Below are 24119 nucleotides of genomic sequence, written 5' to 3' on the forward strand. Positions count from 1 at the left end.
TCTTGTTGAAAAATTGAAATTTTACAAACAAATTTTTTTTCAGAATCATAATCTTCATATTTTTCTACGTATTTCACAAAAAAAAAAATAATAATTTCCGGAAAAAGTGTAAAGAGGGGGGGGGGGGGGGAAATTTTGAAAACATTTTTTTTCAGAATCAGTTCCTCCATAACCAAAAACGTGGGATTCTGTAAAAAAAAAAAAAAGTCAATATATATATCCATTTCACCTGAATTTATAATGGAAAAATAGGATCTTGTAAATTTTCCGAAAGTCCCCTCTCCACTCCCCCCAGGGACATCAGTGTGCATTTTTTTTTTTCATATTCGTTTTCCATACACTTGTTAACACCTACCAGGCTGGTTAATCTTTTTTTTTTTTTGTTCCAGGGTGAAGGTCTTTATATTGACCACAAAAGCTGGGTGAGTTAGTTAAATGAACCACTTTGATAAACCAAAGACCAAATTAACAGACTTTAATTAATCACCTCCAGCTCTGTCTCCCGACCAAATAAATCTTTCATTTTCCATAATGTTCTTCTAAAACAATTTTGAATCTACCAAACAAAGAATAATTTGTTGTTTCTATACTTTCTTATCACCAAATTTTGTCTCTTTTCTTTTCTGGATATATTAGAACACTAAATAAATAACTGGACTTTCTCAGATTAAAACCAGGGTGTAGCTAGACCTTAATCCTAGACCATACAAAGATTCTGTGGTATTTTTAATTGTAGAATAATAATGAAATTACTTATAGATATATATATATATATGTATATATATATATATATATCTGTAATATATATGCGTACACATATACATGTTGGAGTATAAAGCGCCATTCATTCCTCTGAACATCTTCAGTTGTTTGTCTTAATACATATTCTTAACATTTGTTTATACCAAATTATATATATATATATATATATATATATATAAATGCACACACACATGCACACACCATATTTATTCATACTTTGTTGTTATAAAAGATAAAAGAACAAAAAAAAAACACAAAATATGTTCAATTGATTAAATCTTTGGTTCAATGTATTTCTGTTTGAGATTTTTTTATTTAATTATTATCTTTCTGATTTTTTTTTTTTTTTTAAATTTTTGGCCGGAAATTTTTTCAGTGTGATGGGTGATCCTCAGCTAAGCCTGTTTCTTATTCCCCGTCCTTTTACGTGTAGGCTTACTGGATTTCATCTTATCCAAATATTCTAAACGCCGAAAGAATAAATTTTTTGCAAAATCATAAAATAACATATCTATTTTGTTGAGTTTGGTAATTTGAACAAGTTGATTCCATGTGAGATTCACTCTGTTGCTATGTGTGTAATTATATTGTTCAAAATCTTCATGAAAATTTAAGTGGAACGTACTTTCAAATAACTTCTGAGATTGTAACTGGAATTCAGTCATTCCAAAGAAAGCCATACTTAATAGATTTTCTTTGGCGCTTTCCAACATAATAGCATTTCTTTCTTTCTCACTCATCCCAGTACGATTATAACAATTCACTTTGCTCAAATTGGCAAGCATTCGGACTTGTCTATTGACGGCCATATTACTCGGGCATTCCAGGAAAGAGTCCAACGAGACGTTGTGCCAGTTACTGCCCTCGTAACAAAAGGGTACTTCTTCAAGAGTGGCGTCGTTACCATTGCAACGGTAATTGGTTGCCTTCCAAGTAGCACCACGATATACATGCCGCCACTCACTCAGGTATCGATGGACCGGATGACGTAAAAATGTAATGTAGTTATATCTACAAAGAGAAAGAGAGAGAGTAGGATATTACAAACACATGAAAAACATTATAGAAACATCATTAAAAAACAAAATAAAGAAAACACTCGTTTGAAACTAATACAATTTATTAACCAACTGACCTGAACTATCGCTGGTCATATAATACAAATTAGTCATCATTTTATGGCATCATTTTAAAATTTAAATTCAACTCTTTTGTAAACATATTTTTAATGAAATAAACTATTTTAATTAATTTTGAAAACAAGCAAGAATTTGGAGAGATTTAATAAAAACAAACAACTTTTCCATTTACAGGTTGTTGTTGTTTAACCCAAGGACAGTCTTACTGAACCTGACCTATGATCAAAGACAATCAACTTGTGACCAACTTGTCTTTTTAGGTATAAGTAAGGCTACACTACCTAATGTGTCCTTTACTTACTTAAAATGCAATTTGAGGAGAGAGATTTGGTTACTGCTTTTAACAAGTGTAGTGACCACATAGAGGGTCCTTCTGTAATAGTATGTTAAATTGGTGTCTAGAACCAAACTTAACCCTCCTGATAACAGCCCACCTGAGATCACTCCTTCATTCGATAATACAAATTTCTTGTCCATCTCTAAGGAGGTGAAATCATGCCAAGACACCGGTGTCTGATTGTCCCTGATGAGGGAATGAGTGTGTTGTTTACACACATCATCTGTAGGATGAAGTCATTCTCCAAGATGAAATCTAGCAGACTAAAGTTGTGTTTTCATTTAAGTCTGTTGAAAAATGTTAGGAATAGGTGCATGCACGCACACACACACACACACACACACACACACACACACACACACACACCATACTTAAATTTAAAGTATTTATTTGTTGATTGTCATACAAATAATATAAATGTTGTCTAAGTTCCGCTGGGTTGGACATGTCGCAAGGTTCATAGACAACAGGTGGATTTGTGCAGTTGTTGAGTGGCATCCAAGATATTGGAAAATGCCACTAAGAAAGCCTTCCACAACAATGGGAAGATGATTTAGTCAAGCAATTTGAGTCAAGGTAGAAAAGAATGGAGCAATTAAGACAGAATTGGAAGTGCACTGTGACCAGTGGTGTATAACAGCATCTGATGGTCTGGTCATCGTTCGTCGTTTAACGTCCGCTTTCCATGCTAGCATGGGTTGGACGATTTGACTGAGGACTGGTGAAACCAGATGGCAACACCAGGCTCCAATCTAATTTGGCAGAGTTTCTACAGCTGGATGCCCTTCCTAATGCCAACCACTCAGAGAGTGTAGTGGGTGCTTTTACGTGTCACCCGCACGAAAACGGCCACGCTCGAAATGGTGTCTTTTATGTGCCACCCGCACAAGCCAGTCCAGGGGCACTGGCAATGATCAATATTGTTATAATATAAATGCTACAAATATAAAAGATTAGCATCTTCAATTTCATTCCATAGTGACGATTTGTTTAACAGGTATGATGATGATGATGATGCATAAACCATAGTGGAAGGTGAAGGGATTCACAGAAATGGTCAAGAAATTCTTGGATATAGCAAGTTTACAACTCTTTGCCTTCCAGTTTCAAATTCTGCTACGGTCCTCTTTACTGTTCATCTTTTCACAAAATGAAATACCAATCAGGTAAATATTGAGCTGATTCAATTGACTGTCGTTGCTTCCACAAAAGTGAAGCCTTGCAGCTCTTTTTGTGATCAATATTACAGAAGAGCAATCTTCTGGAGCATCAGAAATACTTCCAAAGAGTGAAAATAATTGACAGCAAATACGAATACAATTTAAAGAAAAAAAAACAAAAGGGTTCAACAAGAACAGATTAACCCTTTTGTTACCATATTTCTGTTGAGGTGCTCTGTGTTTCTTTCAATTCTAAATATAACAAAGAATTTGGTAGAATAACTTAGTTATCATTAAGCTAATGTTAGGAACATGAATTGTGACTAAGGTTTGGTGGAAGGCATTTGTACTCAGAGCCAGAGCTGGTTTCAGCCAGGTGGGTATCAAAAGGGTTAATAATAGATCACTTAACTCTGTAGTTTAGCCCCAGGAAGGTAAACCTTGATTAAAAGGACCTATCCAAATGGTAATCATCCTATATTTTTTTTCTCTTTAAGGTATCCAGGACTGTATTATCCTAAATAGATATGTCTCCTGCATAGGTAAGGCTGTGAGGTTGAGAAACTGGCTTCCCAACTATCTGGTCTTAGTCCTAGTGTTTTTCTACAACAGCCCCCAAGCTGAACAAAGCTTTGTGAATGGATTTAGTAAACAGAAACTGAAAGAAGCCCACCGTATATGTATGAATGTGTGTGTATGTTTTCTTGTGTGTACCCTTGTCTTGATATCATATAATGGTTGTAAATGAGCAGCATTGTCATACAAGTGGGATTGTTTCCAGTCTTTTGTGAAAAGCAAGCCTAGCCATGGGGAAATATTACTTTGTTTGGAAACAGATATGGGTTGGTGACAGGAAGGGCATCCAGCCATAGGAGATTTACCTCAACAAATTCTGTCTGACCCAATCGAGCAAGGAAAAGTCGATATTAACAATAATGATGATAGTGATGATGATGATGATGATGATGATGATGATGATGATACAGATATATAATTTGAAGGAGATCTGGTTTCTATTACTTGCAGGTTGAGTGACTGACGTAAAAGCTCCTTCATTAACTTGGATAGTTACAAACTCGGGTTCCAAAAGAAAATCCGACCACCATTATCAGCATTACTGTGAAATTACACTTTTCATTAGCATGGAGTACTAAGTTGAACTCTTATTAATGTGAAGTGGCAACAGATGGAGCTAAATATACAACAAGGAAAAAGCAAATTTTTTTCAGAAGTGATTCTCTGATTGCAATAAATTATAAGACTCAGCAACAAACTAGGTCAGTGAGAATTAAATGTCTCAGTCACACACGAACTTCTTTGGTGTGACTGCTTCTGTAGAAACTAACAAACCCCCAACATGTAATCCAGTACGACAACCTACTTTCGTTCAACTGCATAAAGACAATGGCTATTACATATCAATGAAACTAGCTAAAGAGAGAAGGGTCAATACCAGTTTCTCAGTTTGCTAGAAATAGCAGTCAAATTTATCTAAAATCTTACTCTATATGCAGGCGTGTCTGTGCGGTAAGAAGTTTGCTTCGCAACTACATGGTTCCGGGTTCAGTCCCATTGCGTGGCACCTTGGGCAAGCGTTTTCTATAGCCTCAGATCAACCAAAGCCTTGTGAGTGGATTTTGTAGACGGAAACTGAAAAAAAGCCTGTCATATACATACATGTGTGTGTGTGTCTGTGTTTGGTCTCCCCACCACTGCTTGACAACCAGTGCTGATTTGCTTATATCCCTGTAACTTAGCAGTTCAGCGAAAGAGACTGATAGGACAAGTCCTGGGGTCAATTCATCAGACTAAGAATTCTCCAAGGTGGTGCCCCAGCATGGCTGCAGTCTAAAGACATGCTCTGAAGAAAGGAAGAACATATCAAGTCATAGGTCGGCTCCATCAAGGCTGAACAGGAACCAAACAATAAAAGACTTGTATCCAAACCTTTCTAGTTTCATGAATGACACCATGAACAAAATGACCCCCACAAAAGGCTGAAATCTTTTTCAGGGTCAGCAGATACTTCATGCTTGGTTATTTGCTGACTTTTTATTCTTTTGCTCTTTTATTCTTTTATTTGTTTCAGTCATTTGACTGCAGCCATGCTGGAGCATCACCTGTAGTCGAACAAATCGACCCCAGGACTTATTCTTTGAAAGCTTAGTACTTATATATATAAAAGGTAAATCATTAACAAAAATGTTGACTTCGTTAATTAACAATCAATGGATTAATGGTTTGGTACCCAAGTTTATGTTTGTGTGTGTGTGTGTGTGTGTCCCACCAACACTTGAAACCAGTGTTGGTGCATTTATGTCCCCCTTAACTTAGCGGTTTGGCAAAGAAACCAATAGAATCAGTACTAAACTTAAAAATAGAGAAGGACTGAAGAAGAATCATTCCACTAAAAGATTCTTCAAGGCAGTGCTCCAGCATGGCTGCAGTTAAATGACTGAAACAAGTAAAAGATAAAACATATTCTCCACCATCCTCCCCCTTATGATCCCCTTTGATTGCTATTCTACTCTGCTGGACCCTTGTAGCCATTCAATATTTAAAGAGGTCCCATAATATTTTTATAATTAATTATTAGGAACTGTATAAAAAAAAAAAAAAACCGTTGAAATATTTTGTGTATTGTAAAAGTATCTCCAAATTTTAACAGCAAAACCTTATGCAGTGCCCAAGGGCCATTTGGACCTTGCTTGGAAACTACTCATCATCATCATCATCGTCATCATTTAAAGTCTACCTTCCATGCTGGCATGGGTTGGACGGTTTGACTGAGGACTGACAAGCAAGGGGGCTGCACCAGGCTCCAATCCGATCTGGCACAGTTTCTATAACTGGATGCCCTTCCTAATGCCAACCACTCAGAGAATGAAATGGGTGCTTTTTACATGCCACTCACACAAGGGCCAATCAGACAGTACTGGTATCAACCACGCTTGAATGGTGCTTTTTCGTGCCACCAGCACGGGAGCCAGTCAGGCAACACTGGCATCGACCACACTTAAATGGTGCTTTTTACGTACCACCGGCAAGGGAGCCAGTCAGTCAGTTAGATAACTGTGTGTGTGTGTGTGTGTGTATGATGGTTTTTGTACAGTTCCTACCTTGCCAAATCCACCCACAGAGTACAAGTCAACTGATGACCATGGTAGAAGAGACTGGCCCCCAGGTACCACACAGTTGGACTGAACCAGGATCATGTTTAAAATAAACTTCTCAATTTTCCCAAACATGCCTCTGCCCAGGATTGACCTGGTCTAAACACTAACAACAACAACAACATCCTCTCATTGTATGTCTCATTAGCACCACTTCACAACTCTTAGTATTAATTGAAATGTAACTTAATTGCTTTTAATAACTCTAAGTAGCTTTTAGGTATATCTACTTTGCTGAAATTTAATCCATTCAAGACCAAATCTCTGATGAAATACATTATGGATTTCAAAGAATTCTAAAAATAACCAAGAATTTGGAAAGATTTTGTAAAATAACTAAATTTGTTATTAGTAAACTAGTGTATAAGGCTGAATGACAAGCATGCTTAACATTGAGTTCAAATTCCATCAGGGACAACTTTGCCATGCATCCTTTCTGGGCCGACAAAATAAGTACCAGCTGAACACTGAAGTCTATGTAACTGACTTCCCCCTTCTGTGTCCTTATATTTTTTAATTTATAGATCAGTGACTAGTTGTCACTTTGAAAACTATATATTTCGAATGGGAATTTGGCAGCGCCACCTCTAGCTGAACAATTATTCTGTGCTAATGAAGGGAAATAACCCAGAAATCATGATGCACAGCTATTGTTTTGAGCTGAGTGGGGGGGAATGCTAGATTCCCTTGTTCGAAAATATAGGACACAGATCATGTCGTATAGCCAGCTGGAGACGGTGTCTCCTGGGGCTAAATTACAGCAACATTTGTCCTAAACCAGGACTGCCATGTTATGTTGGCAAACAATCTTTACTCCATAATTTATTTATTTCTTCTTTTCCTTCAGAATTGCAATTCATCTTTGATCGCTCTTTCTTTTGTAGTTTTAACTTTCACCCTCCTCTTTATTAAACTCCACTCCATTTTTAACATTTATCATTTATCACAGAATTTTTTTTTTCCTTAATCAAACTTTCTAAAAACTACAATTAATTGTACACAAACATAAATATATTCATTCATTCATTTGGTTCTCACTTGGCTTTGTGGCACTTGAGACGACAGCAAGACCATTCCAGCTGCTAACACTAAAAGTCTCCTCGACAGCTTATTCCATTGATAACCCTCAGCTTTTAAGATCTTTTGCTATTATTCTCCACCACGTTTCCTCTGATTGGACATATCTTCTTTTACCAAATACTCAAACAATCCCATAAATGGCACTCATCTTTGTGCATACTGTTTGTTGACTTTGAAAAATCTTTCAATAGCTTTCACCGAAATATATATATATATATATCATCATCATCATCATCGTTTAACGTCCGCTTTCCATGCTAGCATGGGTTGGACGATTTGACTGAGGATTGGTGAACCGGATGGCTGCACCAGGCTCCAATCTGATTTGGCAGAGTTTCTACAGCTGGATGCCCTTCCTAACGCCAACCACTCCGAGAGTGTAATGGGTGCTTTTACGTGCCACCGGCACGAGGGCCAGTCAGACAGTACTGGCAACGGCCACGCTCAAAATGGCGTATTTTACGTGCCACCTGCACAGGAGCTAGTCCAGCGGCACTGGCAACAACCTCGCTCGAATGACTTTTCACGCACCACCAGCACAAGTGCCAGGAAGGCGACGCTGGTAACGATCATGCTCGAACAGTGCTCTTAACGCTCCACTGGTACAGGTGCTATCACAATTTTGCTTTCACTTGCCCCAACAAGTCTTTGCAAGCCAAGTTTAATGTCCAACATATATATATATATATATATATATATATATATATATATATATATATATATATATATATATATATATATATATCAATTACTGGTGAAGGTCGGTTTATAGGGTTACCCTGGGTTTCTCGCCATAAAGGGTACCTTTATAGCAAAAACCCCAGCCTTTACCAGTATAAACCGGCCTTCACCAGTAATTAATATAGACTGCTCTACTTCTTAAAGTGTGCTGCTTCTCCGGATTTATGTTTTTCGAAAAAAAAAAACATATATATTCTTTTATTCTTTTACTCATTTCAGTCATTTGACTGTGGCCATGCTGGAGCAGTGCTTTCAGTCAAACAAATCAACTCAAGGACTTATTCTTTGTAAGCCTAGTACTTATTCTATCAGTCTCTTTTCCTGAACCGCTAGGTTATGGGGATGTAAACACACCAACATCATTCGTCAAGTGATGGTGGGGGGACAAACACAGACACACACACAAATATATACATATACATACATATGTATATATATATATATATATATATATATATATATATATATATACGATGGGCTTCTTTCAGTTTCCATCTACCAAATCCACTCACAAGGCTTTGGTTGGCATGAGGCTATAGTAGAAAACACTTGCCCAAGGTGCCATGCAGTGGGACTGAACCCAGAACCATGTAGTTGGGAAGCAAGCTTCTTACCACACAGTCATGCCTGCATCTATATATATATATACACACATGAAAAAATATATATGAAGGCGTATGCCCTTTTGGTTAGGGTATTCCACTCACAATCTAATGACCAGAAGTTCAATTCCTTGACCGAGCAGCACATTGTGTTCTTGAGCAAAACACTTCATTTCATGTTGCTCCAGTCCAGCTGGATGCTCTGCTTGTCACCAATCCTTGCCTGTTTCTAAATAAGGAAACATTTCTCTATGGCTGGACATGTTTTAATGGAAGATCAAAAGTGGGATGAGATGCTTGTGTGATGGTAAAGTTCATTTAGAACTATGAAGCCATACCAAGACAAGGAGAAACACACACACACACACACACACACACACACAGTAACATGATGGGCTTGTCTACCAATTCCATTCTCAAGACTCTGACTGAACCCAAGGCTGTGATAGGAGACACTTGCCTACGTGGTTGGGAAGAAAGTTTCTTAACCACAACACAGCCAGGCCAAAAATGATAAAAAATGAAAAAAAAAAAAAAAGAAAGAAAGAAAAGAAAAAAGAGAAAGAAATAAAAACAAAAGTAAAAATAAAAAAACCTGAAGTGAATTTAATATTAAGCTGGGTTTTATAATCCAGTCTCACGTCTCATGGACATTTCTGGAGAGAATAAATACTTTGTCTTAACTCTTACTCGCCCTCATAACTACAATGCTCATATGGACTACCCCTCTTTTATTGCCTATATGCTCCCCCCCACCACTACCACCACCCCATACCTGCCACACACCCCTGTCACTAATTAAAGTAAGAATTTGAAATGATCAATAACTGTCATCCAAGGACAATAATTATGGGAGAAGTGGGGAGGGGGGTTGTAGAGTAAATAAATTTGTAAATGTTATAGACAGAGAGAGGTAGATAGAGAAAGGTAGATAGGGAGAGGGAGAAAGAAAGAGGGAGAGGGAGAAAGAAAGAGGGAGAGGGAGAAAGCTAGCTATATAGATAGAGAGAGAAAGAGAAGAGAAAGAGATAGGTAGCTATAAGGATAAATACATAGAAAGAGAGAGAGAGTGAGAGAATGAGAGAAGTAGATAGAGAGAGGGAGGGAGAAAGAGATAGAGAGAGAGAAAAGTAGATACATAAAGAGATAGATATGATAGGTAGATAAATAAATAGATAGATAGATAGATAGAGAGAGAGAGAGAGAGAGAGAGAGAGAGAGAGAGAGATGTTAACGACAATAGATCAGGTGAAGATTCCAGTAAAATGGAAATACTGATCATTCACCTGTCAATGGCTGCTCTTACTGTTTTAACAAGCCACTTGCGGCAGACTCCGGTTTCCAACGTACAAAACCTGCTTGATTAAGCTATTCATATTCAAATTGGAAAGTTGCTATTTTAATTTTATGTAAGAATTTAAAAAATTATTCGCCAAACACCAACTTACTTATGTAAAAAGTTGCTTATCTTATTTCAAATCAAACCACATAGTTGATTACGAAATTTTTCCCCTAATTCACTGAAATATGCAGATATTGCATAAAAATATGGTAACAAGGTATGGCTGTGTGGTTAAGAAGCTTACTCAGCAACCAAATGGGTTTCACTTCAGTGTCATTCCAAGGTGCTTCAGGCCAGTATCTTCCACTATAGCCCTAAGCCAACCGAATGCCTTGCAAATGAATTTGATAGACAGAAACTCTGTGGAAGTCTGCCACATACATACATATCATCAATTATTGTCCATTGTCCATGCTGGCATGGGTTGGATGGTTTGACAGGAGCGGGCAAAACTCCATCAGCCTCCAATTGTCTGTTTTGGCATGGTTTCTACAGCTGGATGCTCTTCCTAATGCCAACCACTTTTTGCAGAGTACACTTCTTCCTTTTTTCCCCCTTTTTTTTCAGGGAGGTATCCACTGCCTCCTTTTCTCCCTCTGAAGGAGGAGGTGGGGGTTCTTCCATAACTAACTGTTCCAGGACCTTACTTTGGTCCTGGGGACAGTTCTTTTTAATGTGGCCTGGTTCCAGGCACAGGTGACACTTGGGGGGAGGGGCGTCCCTCAAGAATCACCGGATACCTATAACCGGCCATTTCCAGAGAATCTGGAAACACCAGATTCTTGGCTGATTGGGTCCACAGGGTCAAGACCGCTTTTGACCCCACCCAATCAGCTGCAGGCAAAATTCTGACATTGAGGAGCTTGGCTCCGCTACCACCCAGACCCCGGCAGATAGTGTCTTCAATCCACTCGGGTTCTATCCTGAGTGACAACCCACAGAACCAAGCCCTAGTCAACTTCTTCCCACAATACGTGGGAAGAAACAATATCTCTTTGCCCTCTAAGGGCTGATTTGCAAAATTGCGAGCCTCTTCAGGAGTGTCAAATAGTAACCACATCATCACATATTTGACACCCCTTGAAATAACTTTTATATTTGGCTTATATTTAGCCAACTCTCTCTCTATATCAATCTACTTACCACACAGCCACTCCTGTGCCTATATTCAATTATCCCTACCCTACAGTCAAGAAAAGTCAACAAAAAGAGCAGCTAAGGGCAATGGCCATCACTTTTAGTGAAGGCAATAGAAAAGGTAAATTCTAAAGAGAATCCATTCTTTAAGAAGAAAGAAAACAAAATTTAAAATAAAAAAAAAAAGAAGCAAAGAAACAGCTGAAGGTGTGGCTGTGTGGGTAAGAATCTAGTTTCCCAAATTTGGGGTCTTCAGTTCAGTAGATGGAAACTGAAAGAAGCCTGCCATGTATGTACATACATACATACATACATACATACATACATATATATATATATATATATATATATATATATATATATATATATATATATATACATACATACATACATACATACATGCAGTTAAGAGGGTTTTTACTTCTTATTTCTAGCAATGTAGGTGCCACTCTGTACCATCAGTCACAATGAGTGACAAATGAATTCTTCTTTTATGGTTTTATATTGCTTATAGTCACCTTTATTGTCTCATAATGGTGGCACGTAAAAAGCAGCCACCACACTCTTGGAGTGGTTTGGCGTTAGGAAGGGCATCCTGCTGTAGAAACCTTGCCAAATCAGAACGGGACCTGGTGCATTTCCCTAGCTTACCAGTTCTCAGTCAAACCATCCAACCCATGCCAGCATGGAAAGTAAACATTAAATGATAATGATGTAAGATAAAGAATGAAGATCCTTCCCTTAGTCAATGAGGCCAGTTTCTGTGTTGCATATATTTCCCCCTGGATAGGATGTCGGTCCATTGCACGGTTACTCACCTTCGCCAACTGAGAGGAGTGGAGCAAAATGTCACCAAGTGTTCTACCAAAAACAGAATGTGTCACCCAGTCCAGGAATCGAAACCACGATCTTACGATCATGAATACAACATCCTAACCCCTAAACTACATACCCCTCTCTCTACGTGTGTGTGTGTGTGTGTGTGTGTGTGTGTGTGCGTGTGTGTGTGTGTGTGTTTACTTTTGTCTGGACAATATGTGAAAAGCATCTCTTGCCATGGCAAAATATCTCCTGGGTTGGTTATAGGCAGAGGTTGGCAACAGGAAGGGCATGTGTCCATAAAAAAATATCTGCCTCAAGAACGGAAAAGGTGACCTTAAATAATGGATAGAGAGTGGGGGGGGAGAAGAGGGAAGGGAGAGAGCGACTGTATTAAACCCTCCTCTCAATTCATACAATTCTAAAAGAAGTGGAAACAAAACCCTCACTAAACACAACTAATATGGTTTGATGTTTCCATTTTTCTCCATGAATGTTAATCGTTAGGCACACCCTGCATGTATAAACCTACTTTAAAAATGGGTGTTAATGTTATAATAATATTAATTAACAGAAGAAATTGCTAAGAATTCCATAAATTGTTTCTGTTTCAGAGATAAAATAAGTTAAAGTAAGATGTTAATATATCCTGAGGACAAAATGAGTGAGTCATTAGTCATCAGTCAAACATGAATAAGCATTTTCAGTGCTTTTATTTCTTATGAATTCTGCAATTAATGAAACAGAACAATGTCAGAATTCTTAAGGCACTTACACAAACACACATGCACACACATGCATGCCTGCATGAGTTCCTATGTGTGTGTGTGTGTTTAAGCTTGCTGATTTAAATGTGGATATTTTAATCATGTAGGTTGTATGTGTATATATGCATAAATACACACACACACACACACACATAGATATACAGGGTGCAATGGGTAAATTGTTGCCATTTTATATTTTTAATTTCACACACGCCCTTCATTTGTTTTTTATTTTGTTGACTTCACAGTATGGTAGGGTCAGTTGGGTACTGTCTGAGACAAAAACAGCACCGTGATGCAATTCACTCTGCCAGAGATTTGGAAATGACATACTGTACTGCTTGGCATTCATGTCAGAAGCTCCAATACGAACATTTCAGTGTTTTGGTGTCAATCTGAGGACAGGACACGTACCAAGAGTGATAAAAATCAAACATCCAGAGTCAACATCATGGTGTTTGGAGTGATCACTTGTGATGGCGACATTATGCCTCCATTCATCTTCCCACACAGCCTCACACTCAACACAGAGACCTACATCAAGTGCCTGGAGAAAGGGGTACTGACCTGGACCAAGAGGGTGGTTGCTAGAAGACCCTATACCTGGCAACAGGACTCTGCACCATGCCACACAACCAGAAGAACCCAGTCATGGCTGTTACACAATTTCTGCAACCACATCACCCCTAACATTTGGCCACCTAACTCCCCAGACTGCAACCCCCTTGATTATTATGTGCAGAGTGCAGTCAAGCAAGAGACCAACAAAACTCCTTGTAACACCAAAGATGAACTGAAGGCAAGGATTATGGCAACATTCACCAACTTCAACAAGGAGACTGTCCAGAAGAGTTGCAGGATATTATGAAGTCGTCTGGAGGCCATGGTTGAAGCCAATGGCGATTTTATTGAATAAATTTACTCTTTAGTATTTCAAGATATTTTTATGTAATTTTGGTAAATATATCTGTTAAAATGAGATGTCAGTGTTATTTTCATTTTTGCATAATTTAGACGACAGCTTATTCACCGCACCCTGTATATAAATACACATATAATTATATAATTAAATAAATATATAAATATTTATCAGGAAGAGATACTTTATCATTACAAGTCTTACCCAACCCATGCCAGTATGGAAAAACAGGAAGTAAAACTGATGACCATGCCAACATTATATATAAAAAAAAAGTGTGTGTGCATAATCCTATACAATGTATAGCAGTCATACATCATCAGGTCTATAGCAAGACATGACTTATCCCTTGCAGTATAAACCCTGACCCCATCACTTAGAAGTGAGGACTTTTCCTTTTCCTTTCTCCCCCCCCCCCCCCGGTCATCTTGCAAGTTACTTGGCAACTTCCGAAGTGCTCATGACATGGAAAAACAAAAAAGGGGCACCGAGTACATGCTGCCAAGTGGCTGGCATTAGGAAGGGCATCCAGGCGTAGAAACCATGTCGATGCAGACACCGCAGCTTGATGCAGCTCTGCAGCTCACTGGATCCCATCAAACCATTCAACCCATGCCAGCATGGAAAACGGACAGTAAATGAGTAAAGTAATATTTCCCCTTGGTATGGCCAAGCATGCTTTTTTCTACAGAAGACTGGAAATGAACAACACTGCTTGTATGACAATGACACTCATTTACAACCATCACATGATATCAGGACAAGGGTACATACACACACATATACATATGCCACCACTGCCATCATCATCATCATCATCATCATTATTTAACCCTTTAGTATTTTAGCATTTTAAACCGACCATATCCAGCCCAAATATTCAACCTATTTTGTGTTCAAACCAGCTAGATCCTGTCTCTTACACCAACCCTATACTGTCATTCCAAAAATATACAATCATACAATTGAAATCTCAAAGTTACAATTTTATATTTAAGAGATGAGGAATTATTTACATTTGACAGATATTTGTCCTCATCTTTGTTTGTTGTTAACACGTTCTGGCTGATATACCCTCCAGCCTTCATCAGGTGTCTTGGGGATATTTCAAATCTGGGTTCTCATTCCTAAGGTATTTTTCAATGTTATTATTATTATTATTATTATTATTATTCAGGTCCTGAAGAACTGCTGGAGATTCTGAAGTCATCTGGAGGCTGTGGTCGAAGCCAATGACGATTTTATTGAATAAATTTACTCTTTAGTATTTCAAGATATTTTTATGTAATTTTAGTAAATATACCTCTTAAAATGCGATGTCAGTGTTATTTTCATTTCTGTGTTATTTAGACAACAATTTATTCACTCCACCGGCACATAAAAGCACCCACTATACACTTGGAGTGGTTGGCATTAGGAAGGGCATCCAGCTGTAGAAACTTTGCCAGTCTTCAATCAAACCATCCAGCCCATGCCAGCACGGAAAGTGGACATTAAACGATGATGATGATATATATATACATAATATTTATATATATATATACACAATATATATATATATATATACACAATATATATATATATATATACACACACAATATATATATATATATACACAATATATATATATGTAAGTAGTTTTCGTAAACTTATCCTCCGACGCTACTCTATCTCTTTCTCTTTCTCTTTCCTTTCTCCCCCCCCTCGTTCTTCCTCTGTACTACTACGTATCTCGCCTTACCCCTCTTGTTCTTCCTCTGTTACTACTACGTATCTCCTTTTCCCCCTCGTATTTCCTCTCTTTCTCTTTTCCTCTCGTTGCTCACCTATTCTTCTACTTCCTCCCTCTCTTTCTCCCTCTACCACTCTCTCTCTTCCCTTTACACCGGCATGGTCACATGCTTCCGGTCAATAATCCTTTCCTTCCTTGGCTTTCGCCAAGTAACGCACGCCACCACTTTGTCTCTCTCGGTTCCGTGCCTCAACGTGTTCATACACACATAATTTTTCTCGTCTGGCCGTAAAGCCTTTTCTGTTTGTTTTCCTGTCTTGTTTTTTGTCCGCCACTACATTCCTCCATGGCTAGATTTAATTTGCGTATACAAATTTAATCTGCGATCCATGGGACGAGCCGTTTTAACGATGCGTCCTGCCCAAGCTCGTCGAAACGCCGGTGTTAAAACGTGGGTAGCTGATGAAGTAGAATGTTCTCTATGTGGCTCGTGTGTTCTCGTCTACGTTTGTTTGCAATGTCCTGTACCCAGATATGCACCTATACATACAGGTGGATGTCGGTATGCACATACCTGTACGTATATATGCATATACTCATTTACTTTTGTTTTTATATATATATATATATATATATATTTACATATTTATATACATACATACATACATACATACATATATAGTTATATTAAACACATGTACACGCACGCACACACACACACACACACCTGTGTTGGTAGCATGGGAAGTTAAGGATGTCGAGACAAATCTTTAAATACAGTTGGACATTTATTCAGCTCTGTGTTCCCTCGTTTCTGCCAATGCATCAACTAGAAGCAATATTTTATGGCTAATAAATGTATTAGTTTTGAAACCAGCAACTGAGATCATAATACAGTTTGTCATATTTCCTCTTCAACAATCTACACCAATTCAGTGAAGTGTTGTTATGCAGGATATACATACTTGAATAGTTGACTCCATTTGCTGTGACTATACAGAGAAAGAATTTCTACTAAAGTTACACACACCCTCAGCACTGATAGAAAAGAGAGAGAGAAGAAGAGAGAGAAGGAGAGACAGAGGATTTGATACAAATGAAGATGTAGATGGAAGACGATGTACATTAAAGATCTGTGGAATGTTCTTAAATTATCTTCCATTGTCCAAGTCCATTTGAAAGCTGACCAATCTGCTCACACAATAAATGATATTGTGTAGATATTGATTTTGATTTGAAATTCATAGGCATTACAGTTAAAAAGTGATAAAGATCATTACACACACATAAACCGAACATGTTTTATTCTGTGCAATCGGATTTACATCTTGCTACAATGACGAAAAACACTGTTTCTTATCAAGAATTTCAGCAACTGTTTTTGTTGATATTGACAGATACTAATCACAAAACTATTTATTATGTAAATTTTTACCAGTTTTCCTTCTGTTTCTCTAATAACAAAATCGTCATCATCAACAACTTTTATTAGCCACAAGGATCCAAGATGTTGGGGGACTGTATGGGAACAAAATATAAAGGAATACTGATTGCTTTTCTTTTCCACAAAGGAATTAGACAAGGGACAATGTTAGACAGGGGACAATTGTATAAAATATGCAAGTTTAATCATTTCTAACAGAAATTTTGGGAAGTTTTTAGTATTCTTTTATACTAGCTGGCCCTGTACCATCAAAAATGACAGTTAATTGTAATAGAGTTGAAACACTGTTTGATTTTTCTTTTAAGCATTGAATCTTCACCATCCCACTTCCACTGCACACACACAAACATTCACATATCTCCTTTTTACATACATACACACATATACTCACACGAATTCAAACGCTCCCACTACCAGTTTGCCATCACCCCTTCCTTTCTCATCCATATGTTGTGACGGGAGAAAAACACAAGAGTATTATTATAGTAGATATTTTAAATGAATTGTTCTAAAATGGTAATACTCCAAGTTTTGTATACATACATTATTTACATTTGACAGATATTTGTCCTCATCTTGTTTGTTGTCAATATCCGTCAAATGTAAATAATTCCTCATCTCTTAAATAAAGAACTCCAAGTTTTGTGTCCCCACTCTTTCAGCAAATAATCCGAGCCTATCGTTGCTTTAATAATAATCTCTTATATTTGGAATAAATTTTGGCCTCCCCAAATGGCTACAATGGAAATTAGTTTACACACCTCAGTACTTATCAAAATGCCCCCCCCCACAGTACCAGTTTGAGGGTAGGGATAGAGTGGGGAATTTGTGTGGGTACTGGTGACAAAGGTGGAAGCAGGGTGGTGGTGGTGGTGGTGGTGATGATGGTCCAACAGATGCAAGGGTATGGGGTTCTTTTTTAGCTTTTAACTTTTATTTAACCCTTTAGCAAACAAACAGACAAAGACGGGTGATTACAATACCCTGCTCTTGCTTACATGCACAGGGTAATAAAAACTCAGTGAAATGAAGGAGGAAGGTCAGGTGATGAATTAAATCAGAACTTCTTTTATCACTAATTTATTTACGACTAGATTTAATTTCACCAGAGTATAAATATCTATAATGGTGATACATAAAAAAAAAAAAGTTTTTAATTTAAAAAAAATCAAATTTACAAATTTTCTAATAAGTAAGTGGTCGTAATATTTCATTCGCTTTCTTTTTCATATGAATCGACTTTTGTCTGTGTGTGTATAGATCATGGTGTACCTATGCGCATAGACGTGTGTGGGTACATACATACATAGATACATAGATATGCAACCGTTTGCGTGCGTGCGTGTGTATATGTGAGTGTACAGTGATGGATTCAAGGGTTTCGTTTATTTGTGAGTTGATTTCTTAATTTCTCACTGGAGTATAAATTACACGGAACGGTGATACTTAAAAAAAAAAAATAATAATAATTCAATTCAATTAAAAAGCATGGGTAAGGAACGCTTTATAAGCCACACTATAATTTGCAGGAAAATCTATCTGCGCACAGGGTGTGCATCACCCCACCCCCACCACCACCACACCATGCCTATTTCGTTTTCATTACTACTGAATTACTCTGTTCCTTCCTTAATTTTTCCTCCTCCCACTCACATTATTATTGAAACCAATATTATTAGTGCTACCATAAATAAATGTAAAACAATTTTTCCTTTTCCCAGTTTTTGATCAAAAACATCAAGATTCCTCTTATTCTTCCCCTCAACCCAGAAACATTTTTCAATTTGCAAACTTAACTGCAAGTATGGCTGTGTGCACAAGAAGATTGCTTTTCAACCATGTGGTTTGAAGTTCAGTCCCACTGTGTGGCACCTTGGGCAAGTGTCTTCTACTATAGCCTCGGGTCGACCAATGTCTCGTGAGTGGATCTGGTAGACTGCCTTTGCTGATTATAATGAATTCTAAAACTACCCAAAAGACAACAATTTGGACATCAGCAGAATTCAAGAGAAAAAATTAAAGCTGATTATATGGTCCCCAGTATTTAACTGGTACTTAATTAGTGACTTTGAAACAATGAAAGGTGAAGTCAGTCTTGATGGGATTTGATCCCAGAACATGAAGCGAATGGCAGTTTATCTGCCTTTCTACTGCCTTTGATGTCTATTGTTTATCTTTTGTCTTTCACTTGCTTCAGTTATTGAACTGTGGCCATGCTGGAGCACTGCCTTGAAGGGTTTAATCAATCAAATCAACCCCAGGGCTTATATTTTAAGTCTGACACTTAGTGACATTTTTTTGCTAAAATGACACTAGTTGCAGGAACATCAACAAACCAACACCAGTTCTCAAGTAGTGAGATGAAGACAAATGGAGACACAAAAACACACAAGCATGTAAATATGTGATGGCCTTCCGCATAGTTTCCGTCTGCCAATTTCACTCACAAGTCCTGGAGCCATAGTAGAAGACACTTGCCCAAGGTGCTGCACAGTGGGACTGAACTTGAAACCACATGGTTGCAAAGCAAGCTTTTTAACCACATTGCCGTATATTCTAAAATAAAGCTTGACAAAATCCGGTAAACCAGCTAATATCAAGTGTATGGCAAAGTAGAGAAAATTATGAATCATATGGAAAGACGAACACAAATAATATAAAGAACAGAAAAAAGACAAAGAGAAAGGTTACACAAGAAGGTTAGAAGGAAATTCCAAAATTTGAATTGCAAAAGAGATGAAAAATAGTAGGATTTCTCGACCAGCCAAAAGCTGTTTTTGAAATTAACCATTGTAAGATCCTGTGGAATTTCTTGGTGTAAATTGATCTTGGAATATTGGAACGGCGAGTATAATAAATAAAGAAGAAAAATAAAGCAACGTATACAGGATTATTGATTTTGCTGTATCAAATGATAGCAGAGCGAAAGCGAAAGAAAGAGAAAAAGTAGCAAAATATCTGGACTTTGCCAAAGAAAAGAGAAAACTCAAAAACACGAGGATGGAAGTTGCATCATAGAAACACCAGTAGCAACAATAGCAAAATAGCTAATAGTTTATCCACTCAGTCACTGATGCAGAGACATGCATCAATTGTTGCATCTACATGCATCAGTGACACACGGCAGGGAAGTTATTGCGGTTAGTTTTGCAATAAAGGTTAGCAATCAGTGTGTTCAGCTGTTAACAGAAAGGTTGGTGGTTCATGTCCACCGAGGGGGTGGCTTACTTCTTTAGGCACAGGTGTCGCTATGTGGCTAAGAAGATTCCCAACCACATGGTCTCAGGTTCAAGCCTACAGCGTGGCACTTTGGGCAAGTGTCTTCTCCTACAGCCCAAGGTTGACCAAAGCCCAATGAGTGGATTCAGGAGACAGAAAATGAAAGAAACTTGTGTATGTGGAGATAGCTTTTATGTCTTGCTTGTTTCAGTCATTAGACCGTGGCCATGCTGGGGCACTGCCTTGAAGAATTTTAAACCAATTATACCAGTCTCCTTTACCGAGTCACTAAGTTATAGGGACATAAACAAACCAACACTGGTTGTGAAGAGGTGGTGTGAGGCAAACAGATATATATATATAGATGCACACACATATTTGTATGAAAGGCTTCTTTCAGTTTCTTTCTACCAAATCCACTCTCAAGGCTTTGGTCGGCCCAAGGCTATAGTAGAAGACACTTGCCCAAGGTGCCACACAGTGGGACTGAACCCAAAACCATGTGGTTGGTAAGCAAACTTCTTACCACACAGCCACACCTGTGCCTATACATGTGTGTGTGTGTGTGTGTATATATATATATATATATATATATATATATACACACACACACATCTTTTATCTTTTACTTGTTTCAATTATTAGACTGTGGCCATGCTGGGGCATCGCCTTGAAGAATTTTGGTCAAATAAATCAACCCCAGGACTTTTTTTTTTAAATCCCGGCACTTATTCTATCGATCTTTTTAGATGAATCACTGGATTACAGGGACATAAACACACCATCACCAGTTGTCAAGCGGTGGGGGGGGGGGGGGGCAAACATACACACACACACATACACATACACATATATAAAATAACAACTTCCTCTTTAAGAGCACGTGTGTTTGAAAAGGTTTAACAAAAGCGCTCACATACTAGAAAAAACTGCTTCCCAAAAATGGCTAGCAACATCCTCATAAAAGATTTTATAACATTTAAAAAAAAAAAACAAAATTTAAAAAAAAATTACCTTTACACTTCAACATCTGTATTAAGTAATCCTCATAGACTTTCATATATAAATATATATATCATCATCATCATCATCATCGTTTAACGTCCGCTTTCCATGCTAGCATGGGTTGGACGATTTGACTGAGGACTGGTGCAACCGGATGGCTACACCAGGCTCCAATCTAATTTAGCAGAGTTTCTACAGCTGGATGCCCTTCCTAACGCCAACCACTCAGAGAGTGTAGTGGGTGCTTTTACGTGTCACCCACACGAAAACGGCCACGCTCGAAATGGCGTCTTTTATGTGCCACCCGCACAAGAGCCAGTCCAGGGGCACTGGCAACGATCTCGCTCGAAAACCCTACAAAGCCAGTCAGGCGGTACTGGCAACGGTCACGCTCAGGATAAAGACACAAAACTGAGTATTAGTATTCATCAGACAACTGATGAAGAATTATGATCTTTCTGTGTCTGTCCTACATGTACGTTTTGTAGTATTTAATGCATTTTTCATTTATGATATATATATATATATATATATATATATATATATATATATATATATATATATAGCACATCTGGAAGTAAGACCTCTAACGATAATTTGAGAGTAATTCAACGACGCCTAACTTACCAATAAACAGAAAAATAAATAAATAAAAAAATTTGTCTTTTCCACCTTATTTTAATATAAAGGTATATGTTTGTTGCAAAAAAATTTAAATATTCATACAACTGTAGAGATTACCCAAATGTCAATAATTCTACAACAATCAGTAAATATTACAATCGCTTGCATGCAATAATATTGTTCAAACATAAAAGAATCCTTTGAGCCTTCGATGCTTTCAATTCTGTCCTTTGTTTCCCCAGAAGAGTGTAATAGTATTTGAAGTGTTAAGAATTATTACCAATAGGTATTATGGTGTTAAACCAACTACAATGTAGTGTAGATGATGTAAGTATTATCAAAATTTCGTCTGGTGTATTAATGGATACTTCACACCAGATTGCAGTAATAATGCATTCTACTTTCGGTATGAGGCCTGAAATTTTGTGGGGAGGGGCTTCAGTCGATTACATCGATCCCAGTGCTTCACTAATACTTATTTTACTGACCTTGGAAGAATGAAAGGCATTTGAACTCAAAACATAAAGCTGGAAGAAATGCTGCTAAGCATTTCTTTGTCCAGTATGTTAACAATTCTGCCACCTTACCACAATAATAATAATAATAATAATAATAATAATAATAATAATAATAATAATGGCTGAAAATTAAAGAAACTAGTATGAATGAACGCGACACTCTCCCCAAAATTCGCAATTCTAACCAAAACCTGAAAATAATTGGTAAAATCCGCCTTGCACTTAAGGATATAATTTCAGCTAATGATGTTGATATTACAGATCTCAACCACCTGTACTATGCATCCGCAAAAATCTCAACGGTTCTATGTGGTGAAAAGATTAGAAAACGACAACACTCCCACAAAAAGCCTTCTTGGCAAGAACGCATTCAACACCAAATTAAGATACTTAGATCTGACATAGAATGTTTGAAAAACCTTAAATTTGACAAGAGTATCAAACCTACAAAGACCCAAAAACTAAAGAAAAAATATAATGTGAAAACCATAGTTGACATTGATACCACCATAGAAACCATCAAGCAAAAGGTATGTGCTAAAGCTGCCCGCATAGCAAGGTATGAAAAGCGTGTTAGATTCTTCCGAGATAATAACATGTTCAAAAATAACCCCAAAAATTTCTACAGGAAGATAGGGAAAACACCAGTAACAATAAAGTCTGTCCCATCAAAAGAAAAAGTGCAAGAATTTTGGAATAAAATCTGGGCAGAAGAAAAAACACACAATGAAAAGGCCCCTTGGATTGATAGAATATCTACAGACCTAGACTCCTTAGAGGAGCAAAAGTGGGAGGGGGTCAAGGTAGAAGATATAAGATCTGCTCTCAAGAGGTCAAGCAAATGGAAGTCTCCAGGAAAGGATAAAATTCCTAACTTCTGGTTGAATGCCTTCCCAGAAAGCCATGAACTGCTAACAAAACTTTACAACGATGTTTTGCAAAATCCTAGTTTGATGCCCTCTTGGCTAGTTAATGGTTTAACATTCCTGCTTCCAAAAAATGAGGAAACAAACGAACCAAAAAATTATCGCCCCATAACCTGCTTAACAACAATGTATAAGACGCTAACATCTGTCCTAACCGAGTACACCTATAGTTTTTTAATAGAAAGTAGCATATTCCCTAATGAGCAAAAGGGATGTAAACGTGGATCTTATGGTTGTAAAGATCAGCTACTCATCAATAAGATGATCTTAGAAGATTGTCACAAGCGACACAAAAACTTGTCAATAGCCTGGATAGACTATAAAAAGGCCTTTGATAGCCTACCACATAGCTGGATTAGGAAATGTCTGGAAATGTATAAAATAGCTCCTACTCTGCGAAACTTTTTATCTGTAAGTATGAGATCATGGAGAACCACACTGATGTTGAACAATGACAATGAATCTCTAAATGCTGGAGATGTAAGAATTTCATGTGGCATTTTCCAGGGTGACTCACTATCACCACTCCTCTTCTGTCTAGCCCTAATACCGCTCTCAAAATTGCTCAATGATGCACAGTATGGTTATAAAATATTTGATAAAAATATAAATCATCTCATTTACATGGATGATTTAAAGCTCTTTGCAAAAAATGACCAACAACTCAAAGGCC

General features: G+C 37.5%; 1 protein-coding gene across 1 annotated transcript in view; it reads right to left on the bottom strand.

Annotated features, from left to right (window-relative positions):
• Positions 1-1025: 1025 nt before the first annotated feature.
• Positions 1026-24119, bottom strand: part of LOC106875812 (heparan-sulfate 6-O-sulfotransferase 2) — a 60235-nt gene continuing 37141 nt past the window's right edge. The window contains exon 2 of the mRNA XM_052969798.2: positions 1026-1773. Coding sequence (XP_052825758.1) covers positions 1158-1773 — 616 coding nt within the window. The 3' untranslated portion in view covers positions 1026-1157. The remainder of the gene's footprint in view (positions 1774-24119) is intronic.

The sequence above is a fragment of the Octopus bimaculoides genome, chromosome 7 (assembly GCF_046866305.1).
Source record: "Octopus bimaculoides isolate indiv1 chromosome 7, ASM4686630v1, whole genome shotgun sequence".
NCBI classification, from domain to species: Eukaryota; Metazoa; Mollusca; class Cephalopoda; order Octopoda; family Octopodidae; genus Octopus; species Octopus bimaculoides.